The sequence below is a fragment of the Patagioenas fasciata genome, chromosome 17 (assembly GCF_037038585.1).
Source record: "Patagioenas fasciata isolate bPatFas1 chromosome 17, bPatFas1.hap1, whole genome shotgun sequence".
NCBI classification, from domain to species: Eukaryota; Metazoa; Chordata; class Aves; order Columbiformes; family Columbidae; genus Patagioenas; species Patagioenas fasciata.
This window is the reverse complement of record NC_092536.1, coordinates 12,543,736-12,569,285: the sequence shown is the minus strand read 5'-3', so window position 1 is coordinate 12,569,285 and position 25,550 is coordinate 12,543,736. Positions and strand designations below refer to the sequence as shown.

At 59.9% G+C, this 25,550-nt stretch overlaps 3 protein-coding genes across 4 annotated transcripts; 2 read left to right on the top strand and 1 right to left on the bottom strand.

Annotated features, from left to right (window-relative positions):
• Window positions 1-34: 34 nt before the first annotated feature.
• On the top strand, window positions 35-3,507 carry NIPSNAP1 (nipsnap homolog 1). The gene is made up of 10 exons (XM_065851496.2): window positions 35-171; window positions 875-1,002; window positions 1,108-1,153; window positions 1,451-1,545; window positions 1,658-1,728; window positions 1,821-1,961; window positions 2,153-2,184; window positions 2,744-2,838; window positions 2,926-3,009; window positions 3,116-3,507. The coding sequence occupies exons 1-10, from the start codon at window positions 101-103 to the stop codon at window positions 3,178-3,180; spliced, it is 828 nt and encodes a 275-aa protein (XP_065707568.1). The 5' UTR covers window positions 35-100; the 3' UTR covers window positions 3,181-3,507.
• Window positions 3,508-4,002: 495 nt separating this feature from the next.
• THOC5 (THO complex subunit 5) lies at window positions 4,003-18,608 on the top strand. 2 transcript variants are annotated; one of them, XM_065851842.2, is made up of 20 exons: window positions 4,003-4,098; window positions 4,432-4,545; window positions 5,395-5,538; window positions 6,143-6,256; window positions 6,923-7,020; window positions 7,446-7,592; window positions 9,579-9,693; window positions 10,192-10,324; window positions 11,353-11,430; window positions 11,764-11,804; window positions 12,687-12,786; window positions 13,240-13,348; window positions 15,030-15,131; window positions 15,337-15,433; window positions 15,782-15,896; window positions 16,362-16,465; window positions 16,552-16,639; window positions 17,242-17,357; window positions 17,541-17,731; window positions 18,417-18,608. In XM_065851842.2, the coding sequence occupies exons 2-20, from the start codon at window positions 4,450-4,452 to the stop codon at window positions 18,478-18,480; spliced, it is 2,052 nt and encodes a 683-aa protein (XP_065707914.1). In that variant the 5' UTR covers window positions 4,003-4,098; window positions 4,432-4,449; the 3' UTR covers window positions 18,481-18,608. The 2 variants fall into 2 exon arrangements, with proteins under 2 accessions (XP_065707914.1, XP_065707916.1); XM_065851844.2 differs by lacking the exon at window positions 4,003-4,098 and adding an exon at window positions 4,109-4,148.
• A 1,124-nt stretch (window positions 18,609-19,732) lies between these two features.
• Window positions 19,733-24,924, bottom strand: NEFH (neurofilament heavy chain). Its single transcript, XM_065851928.2, has 4 exons — window positions 24,081-24,924; window positions 22,790-22,989; window positions 21,964-22,088; window positions 19,733-21,788 (listed from the first exon to the last, which is right to left on the bottom strand). The coding sequence occupies exons 1-4, from the start codon at window positions 24,871-24,873 to the stop codon at window positions 20,165-20,167; spliced, it is 2,742 nt and encodes a 913-aa protein (XP_065708000.1). The 5' UTR covers window positions 24,874-24,924; the 3' UTR covers window positions 19,733-20,164.
• Window positions 24,925-25,550: the final 626 nt, after the last annotated feature.

Sequence of the window (25,550 nt, the reverse complement as noted above, 5' to 3'; positions counted from 1 at the left end):
GGGCGGGGCGCCACGCCCCTGGAGGGCGTGGTCGAACAGAGGGGCGGGGATTTGTTGGTCACGCCCCCGCCCCACCAGGCCCCGCCCCGCTGCGGGGAAGATGGCGGTGGCGCGGAACGGGGGGAGAGCGGCGCTGCGGTGGCTGCGGGGCGGGACCCCCGGCGGAGCGCGGTGAGCGGGGCCGGTGGCCTCGGGCAGCCCCGGTTCGGCTACCCCCCGCCCGGCCCACGCCCCTAATTCACCCCCAGGCCTCGCTTCCCCGCGCGTCCCCCCTCCCCGATTCCCCCCAGCGGACTCACGGGCGGCCCCCGGGCTCTGGCGCGGTGCCGGGCGGGCAGCGGCCCCGCTGTTAATGCCTCACCAGGAGGGACAAAGGTCCGGCCTGCAGCGGGGCCCTGGGGTGAGGGAGGGGGCGGAAGGGCCATGTCCCTCCCTAGCCTCCCCGGGCGGAGCCCTGCAGCTCCGGGCCCCAGCATCCTCCCGGAGGGCACCGGCGGGGCTGGACCGATGCTGTGGGGCAGCGGGTCTGCCCCACCGTGGAGAGGGTGACTGGAGCAGCCCCTGGGGCTGGGGGGATCCCTCGGAGATGGGGGGGCTGGTGTGGGGTAAAAAACCACACCCCTCTCCAGCCTGGGATGGGGGGAACTGCGGCCTTTGCTTTCCACGCATGCTGTCTATAAAACTGGGCTAGGGGCTGCTGTGCTCCAGCCCCCCCAAGATGAACTGAATGACACCCCGAGATGGACGATGGAGGCGGCTGCCTATGGGAACCAGCAGCGTTTGGTTCCCGTTTGCCCCCCTGGGCAGAGCTGCCAGTGTTTTCTGCAGCGAGGGGGTGTTGGCGGGACCCCCGTGCTGACCTGCTGTCCTGCAGGGGGTACTCGCGGGATGCCGAGGGCAGCTGGTTCCGCTCCCTCTTTGTGCACAAGGTCGATCCCCGCAAGGACGCCCATTCCAACCTCCTCTCCAAGAAGGAGACCAGCAACCTCTACAAGATCCAGTGTGAGTGGCCTGGTGGGGAGGACGGGGCTGGGGGAGAGCACGAAGAGGGTGCACCCTGCTGTGTGGGGCTCCTGCCCTGGCAGCCCCTCTCTCCTCTCCCTGCAGTTCACAACGTGAAGCCGGAGTGCCTGGACGCCTACAACAGCCTGACGTGAGCCCCGCTGCGTGTTGTGTGGGCTGCCCAGTGTCCCTGCGGGGTTTTGGGGTGCTGCTCTGGAGCCAGGGCATGGGGGGACTTGAGCATTGCTTCTTAGGACCCTGTGTGGGTCTGTGCCCCTGCTCCTTGCTTCAGTTTCCCTCCCTGTGAAATGAAACCCCTGCACAGGGCCGCTCCAGGTGCGGTTAGGGCAGAGCCATCCATGCCCTGGGCTGGGAAGGCAAATGGGGGTATGGGAAGTGTTTTGGGGTAGCTGCTCCCCCCTCTAATAGCCCCTCCGTGCCCTCACAGAGAGCAGGTGCTGCCCAAGCTGCACTCGGATGCCGACTACCCCTGCGACCTGGTGGGCAACTGGAACACATGGTATGGCGAGCAGGACCAGGCAGGTGAGGACGGGCAGGCAAAGACCTCAGCTCGTGCTGGCTGTCACGCGGGGGGAGCTGCTGGGTGAGATTTTGGGTGCTGCCCCCCCTTCCCAGCCCCAAACTCTCCTGGCAGTGCACCTCTGGCGCTTCTCGGGTGGGTACCCGGCCCTCATGGACTGCATGAACAAGCTCAAACAGAACAAGGTACCGCTGAGGTTGGGGTGAGCTGCCCGAGCTCTGCCCCTCGCCTCTGCCTGATCCCCCGACCCTAAACCCCCATCTGGGGCTGTCCCCAGGAGTACCTGGAGTTCCGCAAGGAGAGGAGCCGGATGCTGCTGTCCCGCAGGAACCAGCTGCTCCTGGAGTTCAGCTTCTGGAACGAGCCCCTGCCCCGCCAGGGACCCAACATCTACGAGCTCAGGACATACAAGCTGAAGGTGAGCGGCTATAGGGGTCAGCCCGTACCTTGGGGTACCCTTTGGGTCCATATACCCCTGGGGTGGGGGTCCTGTCTGTTGTGTTTGGGGGCAGCCCCCAAATTCCTGCCTCCTTGGTGAGGGAACCTCAAGCAGGAGGGAGCAGTTGGAATCTGGCTGCTCACTCTGTTTTTCTTCTGCTCTATTTCCAGCCAGGGACCATGATTGAATGGGGCAACAACTGGTAAGTGACTGTTTTCATAGAGTCATAGAATTGTTTCAGTTGGAAGAGACCCTCAGGATCATCGAGTCCAACCGTAACACAACTCTAGCACTAAACCATGTCCCTGAGAACCTCATCTAAGTGCCTTTTAAACACCTTCAGGATGGTGACTCCACCACTGCCCTGGGCAGCCTGTTCCAATGCCCAACAGCCCTTTGGGGAAGAAATTGTTCCCCACATCCACCTCTGCTCCTGGCGCTTGTTCCTGGGGAGCAGAGCCCGACCCCCCTGGCTCCAAGCTCCTTTCAGGCAGTTCAGAGATCAGAAGGTCCCCCCTCAGCTCCTGTTCTCCAGCTGAACCCCCCAGCTCCCTCAGCCGCTCCCGTCACACTTGTGCTCCAGCCCCTCACCAGTTCTGTCACCTCCTCTGCACTTTCTCTAGTACCATAATGTCCTTCTTATGATGAGAGGCCCAAAACTTTCCCAGCATGGAGGGAGCCAAGGTGGGGAAAGGTCCCCCTGGAGCAGGGGAGGCCCCTTGGGCAGCTCCCCCCACTGCATTTCTCGCGCTGTGTGCCAGGGCTCGCGCCATCAAGTACCGGCAGGAGAACCAGGAGGCGGTCGGCGGGTTCTTCTCGCAGATCGGGGAGCTGTACGTTGTGCATCACCTCTGGGGTGAGTCCCCCCAGCCCATGTCACCCCCTGGGTACCCACCCTGGGGGCTGCGGGGTTCTGGGTGCCAGCCCTGTCCCCTCCCCGCAGCCTACAGGGACCTGCAGTCCCGGGCAGAGACGAGGAATGCTGCCTGGAGTAAGAGGGGCTGGGACGAGAACGTGTACTACACGAGTGAGTGTGGACCCCCAGCCCCTGTCTGGACCCCCTGCCTGCCCTCAGCCCCCCTGCCTGCCCTGGGGACCCCCTGCCCTCACCTCTCTCTCGTTTCCTTTTCCAGTGCCGCTGATCCGGACCATGGAGTCACGGATTATGATTCCCCTGAAGATCTCCCCCCTGCAGTGAGCAGGGGCTGTGCTGGGACGTCTGCCTGTGCCTGGGGGGTTCCCCCCCACCTGCACCCCTACTGCGGAAGGGTTGGGGTCTCTGCTCCCATGCAGCTCCCAGCCCTCCTTTCCCCAAACCCCTGCTATTTTGTGGTGCCCTGTGGGGGCTGTGAGCGGGGAGGGAAAGGGTGGGAGCCCCCCCTTCTGCAGTGGATCCCCAAATGTGGCAGAGGATGGTGCTGCCTGGGGGGGCTGGGCAGCCTGCAGAGGTGGGGGAGGTGTCTTAATTATTCCTGATGGACCCAGTGGGTGCCTTTCCTGCCAATTAAATATTTAATATGCCAAAGCCTGGCCCACTTGGGGGGGGTTGGGGGTGCTCGGGCCCCACGCAGGGGGAGCAGACCTCCCCCAAACTGGTCTTGTCCAAGGGGCCACCCTGCACCGAAAGCCCCCCACCCATGGGTACTCTGAGACACCAGCTCCCCCCTGTGTGCCCATAGTACCATTTGGCACCCTATTTTGTGCCGCCCCCCCAAGCCCATGAATCCCCCAGTGCCACAGGGGACCCTCAGCCAAGGGACTCCCCCCGATTCCTGCGGTGCCCTTTGCACCAGGAGGCCCCACGCCCACGCGTGTCACCGCCGCGGGGAGAGCCGCCCCGCAACAGGGCTGGTCAATGGGGCTGTGACCCCGCCCCCAACAGGGCTGGCAATTGGACTTTGGCCACGCCCCTCATGTGTGACCCCGCCCCCAGCAGGGTTTGTCAGTAGGCCTGTGTCGCGCCCCTTTGCCGAAGCCACGCCCCTTTCCCCGCCCCCTTGCTCGCGGTCCGCCTGTTGGTGTGTCCGCTAGGGAGCGCCTGCAACGGTTGCCGTTCTGTTCCGCTTTTGTTGCTTCGTTGGCGTCACTTCCGGGCGGCGCCGAGGCGGGCGGTGCGGTGAGCGGGGCCGGGGGAGAAGAACCGGGGGCGCTCGGGGCTGAGCTGAGGTGGGGACACGTCCCTACGCCCCGTGTGCTGGGGATCGGGGCTCAGGGGGGGCACAGGCCCCTGGGCCTGCGGGTCTGATGGTCTCCGGAGGGGCCTGAGCCCGGTGTGGTGAGGACTGGGGGTCTCTGAAGGGGTAGAGGCCCCTGGACCTGTTGTACTGGGGGTCTGTGGTGGGTCTGGGAGGGGAGAGACACAGAGGCCTGAGGAAGGGAGCCTGGGACAGCCCCCAGCCCGGGCAGCTCTGGCCCCCCACAGGTGATGATTTTGCTTCTTGTCCCCCAGCCCTTGCCGGGCAGCGCTATGTCGTCAGAGTCCAGCAAGAAGAGGAAACCCAAAGTGATCCGCACGGATGGGGGCCCACAGGAGGCCAAGCGGGGCAGGAGCGATGGCGACCAGGTAGGACCAGGGGCTGCACATGAGCACAGCGCAGATGTCCTGTGTTAGAATAATAGAATCAAAGAATCATATTGTCTGGAAAAGCCCCTCAAGAACATGGAGTCCAACTGTTACCCCACCCCTGGCACTGCCCCACGTCCCTGAGAACCTCAACCTCCCCTGGTGCAACTTGAGGCCATTTCCTCTGGTCCTGGTGCTTGTTCCTTGGGAGCAGAGCCCACCGCCCCCCCCCCCCAGCTCCAACCTCTTTTCAGGCAGTTGTAGATAAGAGAGATCTCCCCTCAGCGTCTTTGCTTTCCCAAGGGCAGTTCTCACACTTGCTCCTTGCTGGACTTGTTCTCCCCCTCCGGAAGGTGTGAGACCACTCAGAATTCTGAACCTGCTTCCATCTGCTTCAGGAAACACAGTGCTCAAGAAGCCAAAAGCTCCTCTGGACACAGGGAGAGCAAACATGAGGCTGAAGGGTGCCCCTCGGGTTTGCAGGTTGCCTTAAAACACTCCCACAAGCAGCAGCGTAACTTGGGTTCAACCAAAACAGGGACAGGGGTTGAACCAGTAATTCCACTTCCCATCTTATCCTCTGTAGTCATGTAGATTCACGGCTGCAGGATGGAAACCAGTTTAAATTTATAACAGCTATATAAAAGACAACCTGAATTTCTCAGGCGTTTTAATGCCTGGTGGTGTTTGTGTCTGGGATTGTTAAGCGAGTCCTCTCCCCTGTGTAGAGTCTTGGGTGTGGGATTAACAGACAGAGTGAGAAATCAAGACCCAGCAGTTTGTGTCCCAGTGCCCTTTCCAGAGCAGGTAGAAGGAAGGAGCCTTAGAAGGTGCTTTCTGCCTTCACAGGATGTTCGGTACTACAGCGAGGAGTGCGAGGTGGATCTGCGTGACCCCATCAAAGACTATGAGCTCTACAGAGACACCTGCCAGGAGCTCCAGAGACTGATGGCAGAAATCCAGGAGCTGAAGAGCAGGGGCATCAAGGACAATGTAAGGAAAAGCCTCAGTTCTGGATTTAATGTGTTCTGTTCTTTGACATTTTTCCTATTAATTTGAGGGAAATGGTCACTGTCTTCTGGGGAGAGTCAGGAAAATGGGACAGCCTCCCTTAAATAAGCTACAATATGATTTAGCCGAGGTGTTGGACTGCACTGAGCAGACATTGTGCAGACTGAGTTCTTCTAAAGTGCGTCTGGGCTCCTGACAGGTTGGTGGCTCCTGCAGGAGAACTCTTGCTGTCCCATGGAGACCCAGCAGCCTCAGCTGTGGCTGGGGAAGGCTCGTGCTGTCACTGCCCGCGCTGTCCTCTGCAAGGCAGAGTGTGTGATCAGGCTCAAACGCACTAGAAAAATCACTGTAGTGAACCTGGAACCCCCCATGGGCTATTTCCAGCGGCTGACCTGTGAGTCTGGCAGTGGGAGGCTCCCTCGGAAGTCCCAGGGGCATTAATCGTGGCTTCTTAGTGAAGCATGGGGCACCCCTTGTGACAGGACTTGCGGGAGGTGCTGGCAGCAAGAGGATTTTGTGGTGAGAGCTGTCTCTCCCACTTCAAACCCTTCTCTCTGGCCTCAAACCCCTCTCTCCTGCCACTCAGGCGTCTGAGATCGACGAGCGGCGGATTCAGAGCTGCGTCCACTTCATGACCCTGAAGAAGCTGAACCGCCTGGCTCATATTCGGCTGAAGAAAGGGAGAGACCAAACCCACGAGGTGCAGAGGGGCTGGGGGGCGAGGGATACAGGATCAGATTTAGGTGGATTGGAGATGGTGCCATTTCTGCCTGGTTTATGTTTGGATGTGCGGGAGGAATTAAACAGCAGCCAGGTCATGATTTTTGAATTAGAGGTTTATTGGACACTCTACTGCGGGGCAGCGGAAGCTGTAATTATAATGAATAACGACAGAGCGGTATCTGCTTCTGTCTTGAATATAACAGGTAGTCAGAAAGCTCTGTCTCAAGAGCCTGATGTGCAACAGGCTTGAGAAATGTGTGTAAAATTGGCCCCAAAAGTAACAGAGTTCCTGCAGAGCTTTTCCCAGTTTACAAACAACATTATTGCCCTTGTACAGCTGAGGAAAATGAGGCATGGGGATGGGAGAGGACTCAGTCCTCGAGCCTCAGTAGCCCTGCCCCATTCTGTGCCTTGTCCCCAAAATATGCAGCCTCCAGGGCAGTATCAGTTTGATGTGATGAGCATTTGCTCTCTCAGCCCTTGAAAAAGTCTTTTTACACCCCAAAAATTGTTGCATACCCTAAAACCCACCATCACTAGCTGGTGTAGTGGGGTTGGTGTTGGTGACTCTCTTGCGGGGTGCGTTTGCTGGGAGGAAGGTGACGGAGCTTCATCCCCTGATCTGGCCGTGTCGGTATTTCAGGCAAAGCAGAAGGTCGATGCGTACCACCTGCAGCTCCAGAACCTGCTCTATGAGGTGATGCACCTGCAGAAAGAGATCACCAAGTGCCTGGAGTTCAAGTGAGTTTGGGCAGGGAGAAGAAGGAGCAATGGTGTGTCCGGGATGGGGTGGAGGCCTCCAGAAGGGAGAAAATTAGAATGGCCGAAGACCAGCTAGAATTAATCTGTTTACTGCCATAAAAGACAATAAAACAATGTTTCTGCAACTACATGAGCAACAAAGGGAGAATCTCCATCCTTTATTGGATGCAGGGAAAACACAGTGACAAAGAATGAGGAAAAGGCCAAGGTACTTAATTCCATCTTTGCTTCAGTCTTTAATAGTGAGACCAGTTGTGCAGTTGGATTCGATGATCTTAAACGTCTTTTCCAGCCTAAACAATTTATGATTCTATGAAAATTTGGGATGTTTTGCTGCATCACCTGAGCCTGCTGCGGGAGGAGAGCGGCTGCTCCGGATGTCCCTGATCCTTCTGTCCTGGCAGGTCAAAACATGAGGAGATCGAGCTGGTGAGTCTGGAGGAGTTTTACAAAGAGGCCCCTCCCGAAATCAGCCGGCCTGCTGTCACCCTGGCCGAGCCCCACCAGCAGACCCTGGCCCGCCTGGACTGGGAGCTGGAGCAGCGCAAGAGGTGGGTCAGCGGTGTTTCGGTTCTGTGTCAGCCTGCTGTGCTCTCCATGGCCACCGGGAGCGAGCTGCACAGCTGCTGGGTGCAGCAAACGTGGGTGAAAAAGGTTTAACACCCTCTTGAAATAATCAACGTGGAACAAGTGACAGATTTATTGTTTCACTGAGTCCTTGGTGCGGAGAATTGTTGTGTGTGTGGAGTTGTGCACCGGGGGAGGTTGAGGTTGGATCTGGAGAACAATTTCTTCCCCAAAGGGCTGTGGGGCATTGGAACAGGCTGCCCAGGGCAGTGCTGGAGTCACCATCCCTGGAGGGCTGGACAGACGGACATGAGGTTCTCAGGACATGGGGCAGTGCCAGGACTGGGTTAATGAGTGGACTTGATGATCTTGAGGGGCTTTTCCAACCAAAACAATTCTGTGATCCAGAACCTGGTATTGCAGATGTGCCACATAGGGCAAAGTGATCTCTGTTTTATCTACTGTGCTGTGGTGTGAGGAGCAAAATCATGCCTGGCTTTGTGACACAGCCCAGTGCTGCCGTTCCTGCCTGTGCTCCTGACGCTCACCACAGTGAGGAGCTGCCTGTGCGGTGCTGATTTCCTGGTGCTGGCAGCCACCTCGGTGCAGCTCCAGCCCCCACGGCCCCATGGCTGGCACAGGCAGTGCGGCTGGCTCAGCTACTCCCTCCTCTCTTGCCCCATGTGAGAAGCAATCATGATGTAACATCTCTGTGTTTGATAACAGCCAGTGGCTTTTTCAGCCAGGCAGCAGCCAAGATCAGCCTTCTGGAAAGATCTGCCTGTGTGAGCAGGGCAGTGCAGCGGAGCAGACCAGTGAGAGGTGCTGCCTGGCTCCGATGCCTCTCCCAGATCCATCATGTCACACCCAGCTCCTTCTGTCCCCGTTGTGCAGCAGCTGAGGCTCCCAGACAGCTCTGCCAGCGCCACACGCTGCAGAGGAGTGTCCGAACTGGAGATCTCTTGAGAGTTCTCCTTAAAAATTGTTGTTCGTTGCAAATTGCATAGAGGGTGAAGATGAGCTAAGCTGAACCTGTCCTGCAGTTGCATGTTGAATTGCTGAGAAGCCTCATGATTCCCACTCCTCGCCCCACGGTATCTGGGGAACACAAGAGTTCACCTCTTGCTGCTGTCATGGTGGGAAATAACCCCTTCAGCTGCCTTGGGAACAGATGCCAGTAGCGCTTGAGCACTTTCTGATGCTGGTGGGATTGTCAGTGCCCGTCTGTAACTGTCACACTGTGGAGTACTGGCCAGCAGGCCCAGGGCAGTGACCGTCCCTGTGCTGGGCACCGGGGAGGCCAAACCTCGAACCCTGCGTTCAGTTTTGGGCCTGTCACACCAAGAAAGGCCTTGAGGTGCTGGAGTGAGTTGAGAAAAGGGAACAGAGCTGGTGAGGGACTGGAGCACAAATGTGATGGGAGCGACTGAGGGACCTGGGGATTCAGCTGGAGAACAGGAGCTGAGGGGAGACCTTCTGATCTCTGAACTGCCTGAAAGGAGCTTGGAGCCAGGGGGGTCGGGCTCTGCTCCCCAGGAACAAGCGCCAGGAACAGAGGAAATGGCCTCAAGTTGCGCCAGGGGAGGTTGAGGTTGGATGTGGGGAACAATTTCTTCCCCAAAGGGCTGTGGGGCATTGGAACAGGCTGCCCAGGGCAGTGCTGGAGTCACCATCCCTGGAGGGTTGGACAGATGGAGATGAGAGTCTCAGGGACATGGATTAGTGCAGGCTCGGGGTAGCAGTTGGACTCGATGCTCCTCAGGGTCTCTTCCATCTGAAATGATTCTGTAGTTCTAGTCGGCTCCTCTCTGCCTCCGCTTGCCCTTGGTGTTCAGAGCTCTCTGTGTGTCACCATGTCTGAGTTCCCCTGGTTCCTGCAGTGGTTTTTGCTGGGTCAGGTGAGCTGAGCCCATGACCCCCACAGACTTTGTAGCTGTGGTGTGTGGCAGTAACCGAATTCCCTCCCCTAGGCTGGCAGAGAAGTACAAGGAGTGCCTGACCAGCAAGGAGAAGATCCTGAAGGAGATCGAGGTGAAGAAGGAGTATCTGAGCAGCCTCCAGCCTCGCCTCAACAGCATCATGCAGGTACCTGAGCTCTGCAGGGAGGGGAGGTGTTTTTTGGACTGAGCCGAGGTACTGGAGATTTGAAACACTTGGGCTGATTCTGCTTTGGAGACATTTTGCTCCCAGTGAGTGTGGATGAGGGGTAAAATCTGCCTCAACCTCATGCTGAGACTCCTCTGGAGTCTCCTTGTTTATGCAGCAATTCCTGCAGCGCTGCGGATGGAGGAGTCATTAAACAGGCATTTCTCTGGGGAGCGATACGCACTTCCAGCCCCTTGTGATTGCTTTGAGAGGAAAGAACGGGTGAAGAAACTGGGTTAGCTTCAGATCCAGAAGTTTCCCAGCACAGGAGAGCTGCCAGGCCTTCCCGAGGGGCTCACTGTGCCTGTGGCAGCGTTTCACCCCATGGTGCAGGGCTGATTTCCAGTCCCCCACCTACCACCTTGGGATGAAGGAGGAGGTGTAGAGGATGAATTATCCTGTTCCTGGTGATAACCGTTCTCCCTCTTGTCCCCCCAGGCCTCCCTGCCTGTGCAGGAGTATCTCTTCATGCCTTTTGACCAGGCACACAAACAGTACGAGACAGCCCGGCACCTCCCACCGCCGCTCTACGTTCTCTTCGTTCAAGCCAGTGCCTACGGGCAGGCCTGTGGTAAGCGCAGTCCTCTCTGACCCCGTGGGGGCTGTCATTACTCAGTGCTCCCCCCTGGGCCAAATTTCACTCCTGCTTGCAGAAAACCCTGCTTTGGGGACACTTTGGGAGGTCCTTTTTGTCCCTGCTGCTCTGCTGCCAGATTTCGCTGAGCCCAGAGCAACGGGGTGGCCTCAGGGCCAGCACAGTGAGGCAGCAGCACTTGAATCCATGTTTGCTCAGCTCCCTTGCTGGAAAAAAACTGCTTGGAAAGCTCGCTTCCTGCCTCTGCCCCCCTTCTCAAGGGCAGCAGGGACATCACTGCGAGCCAGCCTGGTGCTGACGCGGCCTCCCGAGACCTGTCACCCATGGGGTGGGTGCTGCACTGTGCCACCCACGGCAGTGGTGGCTCCAGAGCAGGCAGTACCTCCGCCTGCCCTCACAGAGGCCTTTCCCTGCTCCTCACCCAAAAACTTTGCCATTCCAGAGGCTTTTTGAAGCCCCTCCCGAGTCAGGAGGGATTTCCCGGTGTGGCTCAGGATCCCCTGGCTGTTTGCAGCTCCTGCATGGAGAGGGCTGTAGTGCAGGGTGAGAGCTATGGTGCCACCTGCTCTGAAGTCACTCCAGGAGTGGGGCAGGTGATGGGAGCGTGGAAGGACCACACTGTGCCACCTGGCCACACCAAATCCCTGCTGATGACCTGCAGCTCTGATGGCCCAGTTCCTTGCTCCCAGTTTGTGCCAGCCGGACCCCAGCCCCTTTTGGCTCTTCATAAAGATTTGGCCTTTACAGTTTCCAGGGCCAGTACCTCCAAACCCAGTGTTTTCCCTCCTCTGAGCCCGTCCTACCCAGGGATTCAGCCCTCCGGTGCCCCCACGGAGCCTTTTGACAACCACCCCTTCCCACTGACCCTTTGTTTGAACCTCCTCTGCCGCGGGGCTCTGCCTCATGCGGCCGTGCAGCGGGAGTTTTCTGGGGCAGGGCTGCTTCTGACTCCTCTCCTGCACAGAAGTGGGGTTTGTAGCTTAGTTTTCATGTCTCCTGTGTAGATAAGAAGCTCATGGTGGCCATTGAGGGGAGTGTTGAGGAAGCCAAAGCACTGTACAAGCCTCCTGAGGACTCACAGGGTGAGCTGGGGAGTGTTGGCACTGCAGGCAGACGAGTCGGGGGGAGAAATGGGTGGGTTCTAGGATGGAAATGGCACAGTGCCTGGTGTCTGCACCACTGGTCCCCTCTGTCCCCAAGTCCTTCTTCCTGAGAGGTGTTCACAGCCTGTTGGAGTGACCCCTGGTACCGGGGGAACGTTCCTGTGCGTCTGCATCCTGCTGGGGCCCTGCTTTTGGAGGGATGGTGCTATCTGGGGGGGCTGTGGCCTTGGGTAAGGGACTGGTGGTCCTGCTGGGTTTGGGGAAACTGCAGAGCCCTGGGCAGTCCCCGCTTACACCCCTCTCGTTGTGCAGATGACGAAAGCGATTCGGACGCGGAGGAGGAGCAGACCACGGTAAGGGACAGCGTGGTTTTCTCCCAACACCTTATCGTTGGCAAAACGATCTATACCTGCTAACTGGGGGAGGTGCTGGGGAAACTGGGCCTGAGCAGGTCTGAGCATTAGTCCCTGCACTCTGTGAGCGTGTCTGTGGGTGCACTGAAATTAAATCCAGATGTTTCTTGGGAGCAGAGAGATGTCATTTCCAGTTTCTGTCCCAAATGCAGTAGAACCAGAGTACAAATCTGTCCCACTCCCGTCCCACTGCACTCACATCCCTCCCAGCTCCCCAGCTGGAGCTGTTCCACTTTGTATAAATAGCCTCGGGCTGGAGGCTGTGTCCGGTGGGGAGGGACGTTTGTCTGTCCCACTGCCATCTGCCAAAAGCCTCAGGCTGGGCTCTGCACACAGGGCTACTCAGGGCTCCCTCGGGGCAGTGTTTGGGTCCTACAGGTTGTAGCTTTGGGTGCTGGCAAGAGGCTGTGGGTGCTGGCAAGAGGCTGTGGGTACTGGGGAGAGGCATTAGGCACTGGCTGTCCCCAGCATCAAAGCCTGGGACGAGGTCTGTGCCACCAATCCCCACCACCCTGCAGCTGTGCCTGGTGTTTCAGGGTGTTGCTATGAGGAGGGGCAAAGGGAAGGGCCTCAGGTTCTGCCCCTCGCCGTGGGGAAGCTTTTGGGGGCAGCAGGTGCTTGGCCTTGTGTCACAGGAGTAGGGACACTCCTGTGAGCTGAAGAAACGACGAGAACTGGAGCGACTTTGTCCTTGCCCCTCCTCAGGGCTGCTCTGTTGTCATGGTGCTGGGGAACTGGACTGGAAGAGCAGTGGGAGGAACTGGGGGTCTGTGGGTTGCCAAGGAGCAGGAGAAGGGTCTCACCCCTCTGTTTTCGCCCCAGAAGCGGCGCAGACCCACCCTAGGTGTGCAGCTGGATGACAAGCGCAAGGAGATGCTCAAGCGACACCCCTTGTCCGTCACCATCGACCTCAAGTGCAAGGGTAAGCGGGCCTTGGTGGCCTGTGGCAGACGGCACGTGAGGATGGGTGACAGCAGGTCAGGGAGCAACCTGGCAGCAGCTTGGGGTCCACTGGGACAGCTTGGGGTGCGGAGAGGCTTTCCTGCCCTTGGCCCAGCTGCGCTGGCAGGGAGGAGTGTGACTTCCAGGGGACACTGAACAGCAGCTCTGGCTCCTGGAGCTCCTCTCGCCCCCGTGGGTGGGGTGACCTTGCTCCGAAGCTTCTTCCGTCTGCTTGAGAGCTTTTCTCTTTTGTGCTGGGGTCTTGAGCCTGACAGATCCAGCCTGGAAAATGCTGGTGGGACAGTGTTAGAGGTTATAGGACATGGGTTGCCAGTTACTCTCTGCCCCATCTTTTGTTGTTGGAGCAGAGGGATGTGTGTATCCCCCTCTGCAGAGAGCAGATAGCAATGTTATCTCTCCTCTATTGGTGCAGATGACAATGTCCTTCACCTGACCTTCTACTACCTGATGAACCTCAACGTCATGACAGTGAAAGCCAAGGTGACCACTGCCGTTGAGATGACAACAGCCGTCAGCGCTGGGTGAGGAGAGACCCGTGGGCACCGAGCACGGAGCTCGCTGGGCACCGACCCCTCTGCGTGCCAGGAACACCATCCCCTGGTGTCCCACATCCTCTGCTCAGAGTGACTTGCTGGCAGAGTGATGTAGTGCCAAGGGCAGCACATGGTGACAATGTCCCCCTATGCCCAGTGAGCTGGGGCACTCCAGGCCCAGCTATTGCTCCTGGTGGGTGAGGTTTTAACCTCAGTTCTTCACTATGCTACACTTGAGGGGCCTTGATGCAGAGCTGCATTGTCACAACACTGTCCTGACTTGTCCCTTGGTGGGTAAAGGAGACCCCGGAGAGCACAGCTCCATCTCTGCTTCTGGGACGGCTTTACCTTGTGCATCCTTGACCCTGCAGAATCTTTCCCCTCAGCCCCAGGGCTGTGACAGGAGCCCACCCAGGCAGCACCCTCCTCCTTAGGATGAGAGGGAAATGGCCTCAAGTTGCACCAGGGGAGGTTGAGGTTGGATCTGGGAACAATTTCTTCCCCAAAGGGCTGTGGGGCATTGGAACAGGCTGCCCAGGGCAGTGCTGGAGTCACCATCCCTGGAGGGTTGGACAAATGGACATGAGGTTCTCAGGACATGGGGCATTGCCAGGGGTGGGGGAATCGTTGAACATGATAGTCTTCAGGGTGCCTTCAACCAAAACGATTCTATGATTCCTCCTCCTCTCCCTTTGTTGTGACAAGCCAGGTGCTGGGAGGTTGGGAACCTCTCAGGGAAGCGGTCCTGGACCGGCTGGGAGCTGGAACAGAACCTCTACTCTTGTCAGCTTCAGCAGCCGAACTGCCTTGTCCCACCCGCAGCCCATGCCTGGCAGCTCCCTTCACCCGCTCGCTCTGCAGGTCACCTTGTCCTGAGCGCTGCAGCTGCCTCTCCGTGAACTCCCCAGGGGCCGCTGGAGCCTGGTTGATGTGAGGAATCGCTGAACTGGCAGCTGCGGGCACCTGCCCAGGGAGCTCCCGTTAGCTGCCAGCTCTCTGGTCACAATTCCTCAGCCAGGAGGAGCTGCCTGAGGCACAGGGAGGTGGGAGAGGCTGTGCCTGGGTCACCTGCAGGCAAGTGCTGCCTCCCAACCTGGCCCATTTGAGGCATCCCAGTCCCCTTGGGGTTCCCTTTTCCCCCTAGGTGTCCCAAACCCTCTGTGAGAGCAGCTGGAGTGTCTCCAGCGTTCCTGCACAAGGTGCTCCCTCCCTTGCAGCTCCCTTGGCTGCATTTCCCCAAACCCGTTAAGCTCTGGTTTGAGCCAAACCCCAAATTCTCCAGCCCTACAGCTTGATTGAGCTTGTGAGTACAATCAGACACGAGGAATTTTATTTCATTAAGCAGAATTCCTCTGCTTAAGCTTGTTGGGTGGCACACAGCCAGCAGGCTGTGTGCTGGCGATGTCCTCTCCATCCACACCAGCAGGTTTTGGAGTTCACGTGCTGGAGTGAGCAGCGTCCTGGGAAACCGGGGAGCTGGGATTTCAGTTTCTTCACAGCCAGGGAGGAGACAGATCTCCTTTTGGAGTGTTTCTGGTCTCGAAACCCAACTCATGGAGCTCATAATCCACTTCTCTGGGCTTGGAGCCTGGTAGTGGCCACCCCAGAGAGACATGGAGCCCGGGCTGCTGATTAGTTGATTAATTGGTCTCTCCCCTCCTCCTGCCAGCGACCTGCTCTCCCCAGACTCCGTCCTCAACTGCCTCTATCCAGGAGACCATGGGAGGAAAACACCCAACCCAGCCAACCAGTTCCAGTTTGATAAAGTGGGGTGAGTGGGGCTGTCCCCCCACATCTGGAGTGGCTTTGTCCTTGTTGAGGAGGGCTCGGGGAGCTGCTGTCCTGCCCATCGGCAGCGGCTGGGCTCACTGGGCATGGCTTGGGGTGCAGACAAAGCGCCTGCTCACTCTGGCTGGCTGGTGGGGTGACAGGGGGACGCTCTAGGGTGATGTGACTATTCTTCGTTGTCCCCACAGCATCCTGACCTTGAGCGACTACGTGACAGAGCTGGGGCACCCTTACGTGTGGGTGCAGAAGCTGGGCGGCCTCCATTTCCCCAAGGATCAGCCTCAGGCACGTCTCACCCCTCTCCTTTCCCCTAGATGTCGAACTGGGGTTTGGGGAGGTTTTGGGGACAGTTGTGTCCTGTCCTGTCCCCCCAGAGCTCCTGGTGGCACCAGCTACCCCCAAACCACGATGCACCCTTGGCTGGGACAGGTTCAGCTGGAGTGAACTGTGCAGCGGGGCCACTCCAGCATATTTTCTCTCCCATGTGTGGCAGTCTGAGCCCTGTCACGGACACTGAGCAGCCACCAGAGCGTGTCCCTTTCCCTGTGGCTGGCTGGGGTGGCTCTGGGAGCATGGGGTCCCCAGCGAGAGCCCAGAGGCTGGTGAAATGGTGACGGTCCCTCCTGCCCACAGCACGCAGTCGCTGCAGACAATGCGCTGAGCGCCAGCCACATGGAGCTGACGGTGAAGCTGCTGCGCTCGAGGCTGCAGTCCCGCCTGGCTCTGCACAAGCAGTTTGCGTCACTCGGTGAGTGCATGGGGACAGGGGGTGCAGTGACAGGGTCCTCTGGCGCAAGAGCTGACTGCTGTCACCTTTAGTGGGGTGCTGCAGATCTGCGGTGCCACCCGAGTGTTCCCAGTTGTTCCCTCTGTCCTCAGCAGGCGTGGGACTTTGAGGGCTGCCCAGTTTTGGGTGGGAGGGGAAGGCTGGTCCCCCCCGGTTGCTAGCACACCCTTGGGAATTGATTTGGGCTGTGTTGTGAGGTCAACCACACAACCACGCATGTCATGTGCCCGTCGAGCTGGCCAGGCGTGTGCTGCCAAAGCTGCAGGCTCCAATGGAATCGCAGCCGAGGCCACCGCTGCTCCTCTCTGGGTGCCTAATGGAGGTGTTGGGAGGATAACGATGTCCCCAGGTCCTGCTTTTGGACTATCCCCACCCATGGGCCAGTGACAAGCTCTGTCCCAGCCTTCCCCTTGTCCTTGTTTTCAGAGCATGGTGTTGTGCCAGTCTCCAGCGAGTGCCAGCATCTCTTCCCCACCAAGATCGTCTCTCGCCTGGTGAAGTGGACTGCCATCACCTATGAGGATTACGCGGTAGGAGCCGAGCACAAGGCTGTATCCCTTACAGCTCTCGCGCGGTGCTGACGGCTGCTCACTCGTCCTCTCATCCCTCCTGGCAGGAGCTGCCCTACACTAAAGACGTGATTGAGGCCGGCTTGGCTGAAGACACTCACCTCTACTACATGGCTCTGATCGAAAGGGGAACAGGTAGGTGTGATTCCATCCCCTGGCAGTGGCTGATTCCCACACTGGACACCTCCAGGGCAGCTTCTGGGGGTCCTCATGGATCATACCTTTGTTTGGAGGCCCCATGGGCTGTGGGTGATGTTTTGCTCATGACAAGACAGACCTTGAGATGCTGGAGCAAGTTGAAAGAAGGGAATGGAGCTGGTGAGGGGCTGGAGCACAAGTGTAATGGGAGCAGCTGAGGGACCTGGGGGGTTCAGCTGGAGAACAGGAGCTGAGGGGAGACCTTCTGATCTCTGAACTGCCTGAAAGGAGCTTGGAGCCAGGGGGGTCGGGCTCTGCTCCCCAGGAACAAGCGCCAGGAGCAGAGGAAACGGCCTCAAGTTGCACCAGGGGAGGTTGAGGTTGGATGTGGGGAACAATTTCTTCCCCAAAGGGCTGTGGGCATTGGAACAGGCTGCCCAGGGCAGTGCTGGAGTCACCATCCCTGGAGGGTTGGACAGACGGACATGAGGTTCTCAGGACATGGGGCAGTGCCAGGACTGGGTTAATGGTTGGACTCAATGGTTTTGAGGGTCTTTTCCAACCAAAATGATTCTGTGATTCTCCCCATCTCTGCTCAGCCAAGCTCCAGGCCGCTGTGGTGCTCAACCCCGGTTATGCCACGCTGCCACCCGTCTTCAGCCTGTGCCTCAACTGGAAAGGAGAGCGGAACAGCAGCAATGACGACAACATTCGGGTAACTCAGGGTACTGGGAGAGGAGGCTGGAGGTCCACTGGCTTTTGAGGGGTGTCCCCAGCGGTTCAGAGTCCATAATAAATGAGCCGTTGGGGTGAGCTGGTGGCCAGGCCACCTGCCAAAGGCAGCAGCGGGTCCTGGGCGGGCAGAGCAGAGACCTAAACCTGCCAATTCCTCTGACAGGCCATGGAGAGCGAGGTCAACGTCAACTACAAGGAGCTGTGGGGGCCCAAGCCGGGGTACCAGCTCCTCACCAACCAGCTGCAGCGCCTCTGCATGGTGCTGGACGTCTACCTGGAGACCGAGCCGCATGACCCCAGCGTGGAGGGGCCCAAGGAGTTTCCCCAGGAGAAGATGTGTCTGCGCCTTGTCAAGTGAGAGCCTGGGAGAACCCAGGGGTGGTGATGTGGGGTGTGAGGGTGCCGTCAGGGGCCCTGGTGGCACTGCTGTCCCTTGGAACATGGCACTGCTTGCCCTGGTGCCTCTTCTTTAGCTGCCCGAGGGGGTCTGCCCCCCACAGCGGGGCTGTACCCCAGGACCAGGCCGTTTGTGTGGATGCCAGGGGCTTCCTGCCCCCTGGCTTAGCCCCCCATGCCAAGAAAGGCCTTGAGGTGCTGCAGCGAATTGAGAGAAGGGAATGGAGCTGGTGAGGGGCTGGAGCACAAGTGTGATGGGAGCAGCTGAGGGACCTGGGGGGTTCAGCTGGAGCACAGGAGCTGAGGGGAGACCTTCTGATCTCTGAACTGCCTGAAAGGAGCTTGGAGCCAGGGGGGTCGGGCTCTGCTCCCCAGGAACAAGCGCCAGGAGCAGAGGAAACGGCCTCAAGTTGCGCCAGGGGAGGTTGAGGTTGGATGTGGGGACCAATTTCTTCCCCAAAGGGCTGTGGGGCATTGGAACAGGCTGCCCAGGGCAGTGCTGGAGTCACCATCCCTGGAGGGCTGGACAGACAGACATGAGGTTCTCAGGACATGGGGCAGTGCCAGGGATGGGTAATGGTTGGACTCAATGGTTTTGAGGGTCTTTTCCAATCAAAATGATTCTGTGATTCTCCCTTTCCAGGGGCCCCATGCGCCTGAAGCCCTTCAAGTTCAACCACCCGCAGGGCTTCTTCAGCCATCGCTGAGCATTGTCTTGTCCGTGTGGAGCAGTGTCCCCATCCCACTGTTTCAGTTCTTTTTCTGAGGTTTTGTGTTTCATTTGAAGGTTTTGTAGCCACTTTGGCTTTGGATTAAATATTGAGTTGATGGAAAAGCCTGTGGTGCTCCATCTCTGTAGGGGCTGTGATAGAGGGACAGGGTAGGACAAGGGGTGATGGTTTTAAACTAAAGAAGGGGAGATCCAGGCCAGACATGCAGAAGAAATTGTTGGCCTGAGGGTGGTGAGAGCCTGGCCCAGGTTGGGCAGAGAGGTGGTGGATGAACCATCCCTGGAGACATCCCAGGCCAGGCTGGACGGGGCTCTGAGCAACCTGAGCTGGTGAAGATGTCCCTGCTCACGGCAGGGGTGGCACTGGGGAGCTGGGAAGGGCCCTTCAACACAAACCGTTCTGTGATTCTATGGCCGGGGGGGCTGCAGCGAGCCCTGGTCCCCCTCTCTGGGCTCTGGCAGCATTTTGTTGCTGAAGGGACCCCTGTCCCCTTGCCTGGGGTGCTACTGCCTCCTGCCCCACCCCCCAGGCCCTCAGGACTGTGGAGCTGAGATGGCTAAAAACTGAAATAGCTCAAAACTGAAATAGCTAAAAATAGCCCCATTCCAGAGCCCGCACTGCAGCCCCAGCCCGTGGTGGCCGCTGACTCAGCACAAACTCCCCCTCTCCCAGTGGACTTTGCCTCATGCAGTGCTGGTGGGGAGAGCAGGGCCATGTCCTGTGCCAGGGGGATGTGCCCCCTCCCCACTGCAGGTCCTGTCCCATAGCCAGGGTGACAGAGCTGGGGCTCCGGCCTCACTTTCAAAATCATCGTCCCTTCTGGTCACCACCAGCCGCTTATCCCTCGGGGGTGATTTCTCCCTGGGGGGTTGCTGACAGTCCCTCTCCCCAGCTTGTTGGCCACGGTGCTGCAGCTCAGGGCTGTGTCACAGCACTCGGGTTAATCCAGGCCCTGCCAGCCCCTGGGGAGCCGCGCTTATCAAGGGAAGGAAGGGAAAAAAAGCCAATCCACTAAAATGTTTTGCATCGTGGCGTGGGGAAGCTGGGCCTGTTCCCAGGCCCCGTGTAGGCAGGACACAAGAATCAGCTCCTTTGTGCCTGCCCAGTGGGTTGGAAAACCCTGTGTCACCCCCCAGTGCTGGTGACACCTCCCAGCGCCCCCCCAGCCCGGCTTTCCTGCCCCCCTGCACCATCTCCCTCCCCCAGAGCAGCAGAAGCAGAGCCAGGGTGTCTCCATAAGCACTTTATTTGGTTATTGCACAGAAAGCAAGTAACAGTGGGCTGAGGTTCCTGGTGCTCCGTGTGTGTGAAGGTCCCCGCAGCACCCGGGGTGGCTGCAGCCCGGGTCACCACTCGGGGGGACAATCGTCACCCCCAGGACCCCGCCAGCCCCCGTCCCAAGCAGCTAGAGCTCTGCGTCGATCCATCGATTGCACATACGTTAAATAAATGCACTTAGAGGAGAAGGGCGCTGGGCTCCCCTGGGGGCTCTTCTCCTGGGTTAGAATTCAAGTGTTGAGGTGTGGGAATCACGTTCTGCGGGGGGAGCCGGGCTGGGGGGGCTGCGTCTCACAGACATATTGCTAAGGGAAAGCCCGGCCTGGGGGTTGTCCCCACCCTGGGGGTACCAGAGCAGCCCCTGCACCCAAAGGGGCTCCACTCACTTCTTCCCCGGCTCTGGGGCTTTGCTCTCCTTGCTGGGGGGCTCAGCCTTGGGGGGCTCTTTACTGGCTTTGGGCTCATCTTTGGGTTTCGCTTTAGCTTTGGGCTCCTCCACCTTCTCCTTCTTGGGCTCCTCCACCTTCTTGGGCTCCTCTGCCTTCTCTTTCTTGGGCTCCTCCACCTTCTCCTTCTTGGCTTCCTCTACCTTCTCGGGCTCCTCCACCTTCTCCTTTTTCGGTTCCTCCACCTTCTTCTTGGGCTCCTCCACCTTCTCCTCAGCTTTTGGCTTCTCAGCCTCCTTCGCAGCCGCTTTGCCAACCTCCTGCTGAGGTTTTGGTGGAACCTCCTTCTCAGCCTTTCCTTCTTCTGCAGGTTTGGGGCCTGGTTTGGTGGGCTCCTTCACCTGTGGGGCTGGAGGCTCTGTCACAGCAGCCACCTTCTCCTTGGGCTTCTCCTCCACCTTGGCCGGGACGTCCTTCTTGGGAGCTTCCTCTTTCCTGCCCTCCTCTGCTCCGGGTTTGGAGGGAGCCTTCACATCCTTGGGCTGCTCTTCCTTCACAGGGGCTTTCGGCTCTTTTGGAGGGGAGGGGGTGGGCTCCTTGCCCGGGGCCGCTTCCTTCTGTGGGGACTTGGCCTCCTCCTTCAGAGGAGATTTGACTTTCTCAGGGGACTTCACAGTTGGGGTCTTGGCCTCCTCTTTAGAGGGGGTTGGAGGTTTCTCTGGGGACTTCACAGCTGGGGTCTTGGCCTCCTCTTTAGAGGGGGTTGGGGGTTTCTCTGGGGATTTGACAGATGGAGTTTTGACCTCCTCTTTTGAGGGAGTTGCAGGTTTCTCTGGGGACTTCGCTGGGGCTCTGGCCTCCTCCTTTGAGGGAGTTGGGAGCTTTTCTGGGGATTTGACAGATGGAGTCTTTGCCTCTTCTTTTGAGGGAGTTGGGGGTTTCTCTGGAGACTTTGCAGCTGGGCTCTTGGCCTCCTCCTTTGAGGGGGTTGCAGGTTTCTCTGGGGACTTCACAACCGGGCTCTTGGCCTCCTCCTTTGAGGGGGTTGCAGGTTTTTCTGGGGACTTCACAACTGGGGTCTTGGCCTCCTCCTTTGAGGGGGTTGCAGGTTTCTCTGGGGACTTCACAACTGGGGTCTTGGCCTCCTCCTTTGAGGGGGTTGCAGGTTTCTCTGGGGACTTCACAACCGGGCTCTTGGCCTCCTCCTTTGAGGGGGTTGGTGGCTTCTCTGGGGACTTGACAGCTGGGATCTTGGCCTCCTCCTTTGAGGGGGACTTGGGTTTCTCTGGGGACTTGATCTCCTCTTTTACAGGAGACTTGGCCTCCTCTTCTTCACCCTCTGCTTCAGCTTTCTCCTCTTCCTCCTTCTCTTCAGCTTTCTCCTCTTCAGCTTCTTTCTCAGCCTCATCCTCCTCTGTGACCTCCTCAGTCACCTGGATTTCCTCTGTCTGCTCCTCCACAATCACAGTCTCCTTCTCAGATTTTTCCACCACCTTGATCTTCTCCTCACTCTTCACCTTGATGTTGGTGGTGATGCTGGGAGCCTTGGGGACCACCTCAGGGAAGGAGAGCATCCCAATGCCTGTCTCGATCCGATATTCCTCCCCTTCCAAGAGCTTCCTACCAGGAAGAGACCAGAGCAGGACAGTCTACACTGCTTCTCACCCAGCTCTGGCCACCTCCCACAGCCAGGAGCTGCCAGCCATGCCCTCCAACTCCATCTCCATCAAGGAGCATCCACTGAGACACCAGCACTGGGATCTGGTTGAGACCCTTCCCCTTGTTTCCCCCTTACCTGTAGGCAGCAATCTCGATGTCCAGGGCCATTTTGACATTGAGCAGATCCTGGTACTCCCGGAGCTGAGCTGCCATCTCCCACTTGGTGTTCCTCAGCTCACTGTCAAGCTGCTGGATGGTTTCCTGCAGCAAACAGAGCAATTGGTGATGTGGGGATCCAGTTCCAAGGAGCAGAGGGACACTGAGACACCCCTAAATGGTCCCCTGGTCACCAGAGGAGGGACACTGTGGTGTCCTCAGAGAGTGGTCTGCAGCTACAGAGGGAAGAGGACACATCCAGGAGCTGTTTCAGTGTGTCCAGTTCAGTGAGAGGACCTGCAGGAGTTCCTCAGATGAGAGCTGCCCTCCTGTCAGCTGAGCTCCTTCCACCAGGGACAAGCTGTGGAGAAGTTCTAGGACTTGATGACTCTGGTGGCCACCAAACCCCACCCTGAGGCTGATGGGGCATCACCCTGGGGACAGGGTTTCAGCCCCTGGCCACCACTCGGTGCAGCCATTCCCAGCTCTGAGACACAAGCCACAGCCTGAACCCTGGGCACAGTTTGGTGGCGCTTGTGACCAATGTCATGGGCAGCTCCAAGCCAGGCAGAGAGGTGGGACAGCTCCATCACGAGTGGGGGACACAACAGCCCCAATGCAACCTCAGGCTCTAGGTACCTGATCACCAGGAGCTGGGGAAGGCTGGGTCTAGACACAGCTCTGGGTATTTGCCACTGGTCGGCACCACCTCTGAAGCCAAAGCACCAGCTCTGCTCCTTCCCAGCAGCAGGATGGTCCCTCCCCACTAGATGATAGCTGGAATGCTGCCCACTGCTTCATCTTACCTGGTAGGACAGGACATCTGCATGATGGCGCTCCTCCGAGTCCTGCCTCTGCCTCTCCAGTGACTCCTGCGTCCCTTTGAGGGCCTCGAGTTCCGTGGTCTTGGCCTGGAGCTGGCGCCGGTACTCGCTGATCTCCTCCTGGGCCAAGCGGATGGCATCTGTGTTCACTTTGGCAACCTCCGAGAGCTTGTCCAGCCTCACTGCAATGGGAGAGAGGAGAAGTTGCAGGGAGGGGGGGTGCTGCATCATCCCCTTCTCGGGGAACCTCCTGTCCTTCAAGACTGCTCATCCTGCGTGTCCTCTGCAGAGCCAGACCCAGCGGGGGCTCCCTGGCTGCACCAGCTTCACCAGCCCTCGCTCTGCCTGTGCCAGGGAGGTGAAGGTGCCCGGGCAGGACGGGCTGGGTGGGTGTTTTCCCCATCCTGGCGTTTTTCCAGCCCAAACCCACACTGCAAACCCCCCTCTCCCCTGCCACAAACCCCATGACCTCCAGAGCTCTCGCTCCCCCCCCCACACTGCCTTGCCACGCCCAGCTGCGGCCGGACGCACCCTCCCGAATCGGGGGGGGCGGAATTTGCCGCAGACGCCCAGGGGAGCAGAGGGGACAGGGTGGGGACTGGGGACAAACCCCGCGGCTCCCGGCGCCCCCGGGACAGCACCGGGCGCTGTCCTCGGTGCTGAACCGCCGCTGTCCGCGGTGCTGAACCCCGCCGTGTGCTGAGCCGCGCGGGGCCGATTCCCCCCGCCCGGTGCCGTAGTGCCCCACCCAGCAGCGCAGCACGGACACTCCTGCTCCCCGCTCCCGCGCCATGGCTGCGGCACTCCCCCCTCCGCTGTACTCCCCCCCAGCGCACCGCAGACCTTCCTGGCCTCGCTGCAGTGGGAGGGGACGGGTGGGACACCCTGCGGCGTTAGGGGGGTCCGGCACCCCGAAAAGTTGAGAGGTTCCGGGGCACTGACCATGCCAAAACGTATTGCGGGACGCGGGGGGAACTCACCAGTGCACCCAGAGACACCGCGAGCTGGTGGCAGGGGTGTGGTTACTGAAATGTCCTCCCGGAGCACAGTATATATGGGGGGGACCCTGCTTCCCTGCTCCCCCTGGGCAGGATATCCTAACGCTCTCCCAGAATACAGTATAGAAGAAGGGTGGCACAGTATATATGGGGGGTTCTCTGCCCTCCCCGCGGCGCGGCTGCTCTAACGCCCTCCCGGAGCGCGGCAGTCCCGGGGAGGGGTGGGGGGACCTGCCGGCAGAGCCCTCCGCGGGGTGCGGGGGGAGAGGACTCACCGCGGAACCACTCCTCGGCCTGGAGGGTGCTGCGGGCCGCCGTGCCCTCCAGCTGGGCGCGCAGGTCGCGGAGGGCGGCGGTGACACCGGGGCGCAGGGCGGCGGGAGGCTCGGCTGGCGCCTCGGGGCGGGCTCCCCGCAGCAGCGCTCCCACCTCTGCCCGGTGCTGCCGCCGCAGCAGCTCCGCCTCCTCCCGCAGGGCTCGGGCTCGCTCCTCCAGCGGCCCCCGCGCCCGTTCCTCCTGCGCGGAGCGCTGGGCCAGCCCGCGGGCCGCCGCCTCCAGCTCGCTTCGCTGCCGGGCTTCCTCCTCCAGCCGCCCCCGGAGCGCGGCCACGTCCTCGGCCAGGCGGGATCGCTCCAGCCGCAGCTGCCCCTTCTCGGCGCCCAGCCGCAGGACGGTCCCCCGCATGTCGCGCAGCTCCCGCGCGTACAGCTCGCCCATGGCCGAGCGTCCCGCCTGCTGCTGCCGCAGCGCCGCCGCCTCCGCCGCCAGCGCCCGGTTCTGCTGCTCCAGCGCCCGCACCCTCTCGATGTAGCCGGCGAAACGATCGTTCAGCACCTGCAGCAGCTCCTTCTCGTTCCGCGCCCGCGGTTCGCCGTTCAGCGAGTCCAGGCTCTCGGTGGAGGATGCGGCCGCGCTACCGCCGCCGCCCCCCGCGCCCCGAGCCCGCCCCACCACCGGGCCCGGCCACGAGTAGAAGCCGCTGGAGGCAGCGGAGCGGGAGGGAACGCGGCCCGGCTCCTTGCGGAGCCCCCCCGGGGGCCCCAGCAGCGTCTCCAGCATCAGGCTCATGGTGACCCCCACCCTCGCTGCGGCAACGCTGCCGCCACCCGCTTTATAGGGCTCGGTGCGGCCGCTCCGCCCCAACACCGGCCACGGGGATGGGCACCGGTGCCGGCACCGCCCTGCGCCGCAGCCTCGGGGTGGGGGGGACCCCACGGCCACGCCCCGGGTGGGGAGCAGGGAACATCCGAGAAGGGAGTGAGGACCCCTCGAAGAAGAGAGCGGGACCCCCGGGAACAGAAGAAGGGGACCCTTGGGAAGGGAACGGGACCCTCAGAACCGGACCCCCGGGAATAGAGAACTGGACGCCCGTGGAGGGAACGGGACCCCTGGGAAGGGATAGGGGACCCCTGGAAGAAAGAACAGGACTCCCGGGAAGGGAACGGGAACCTCTGGAAGAGGACGAGACCCCCGGGGAACAGAGAACGGGACCCTCGGGAGAGGAGAGGGCACCCCCAGGAAGAAAGGACGGCATCCCCGAGAAGGCAACGAGACTCCCGGGGAACAGAGAACGGCACCCCCGGGAAGAGAGCGGGGACCCCCAGGAAGAAAGGACGGGACCCCAAGGAATAAAGAACAGGACCCCCGGGAAGGGAACGAGACCCCTGGGGAACAGAGAACGGGGCCACCCAGGGCAGAGCGGGGCTCATCCCGGAGTGAAGGAGGGTGGGGGCGCCCCGGGGGGG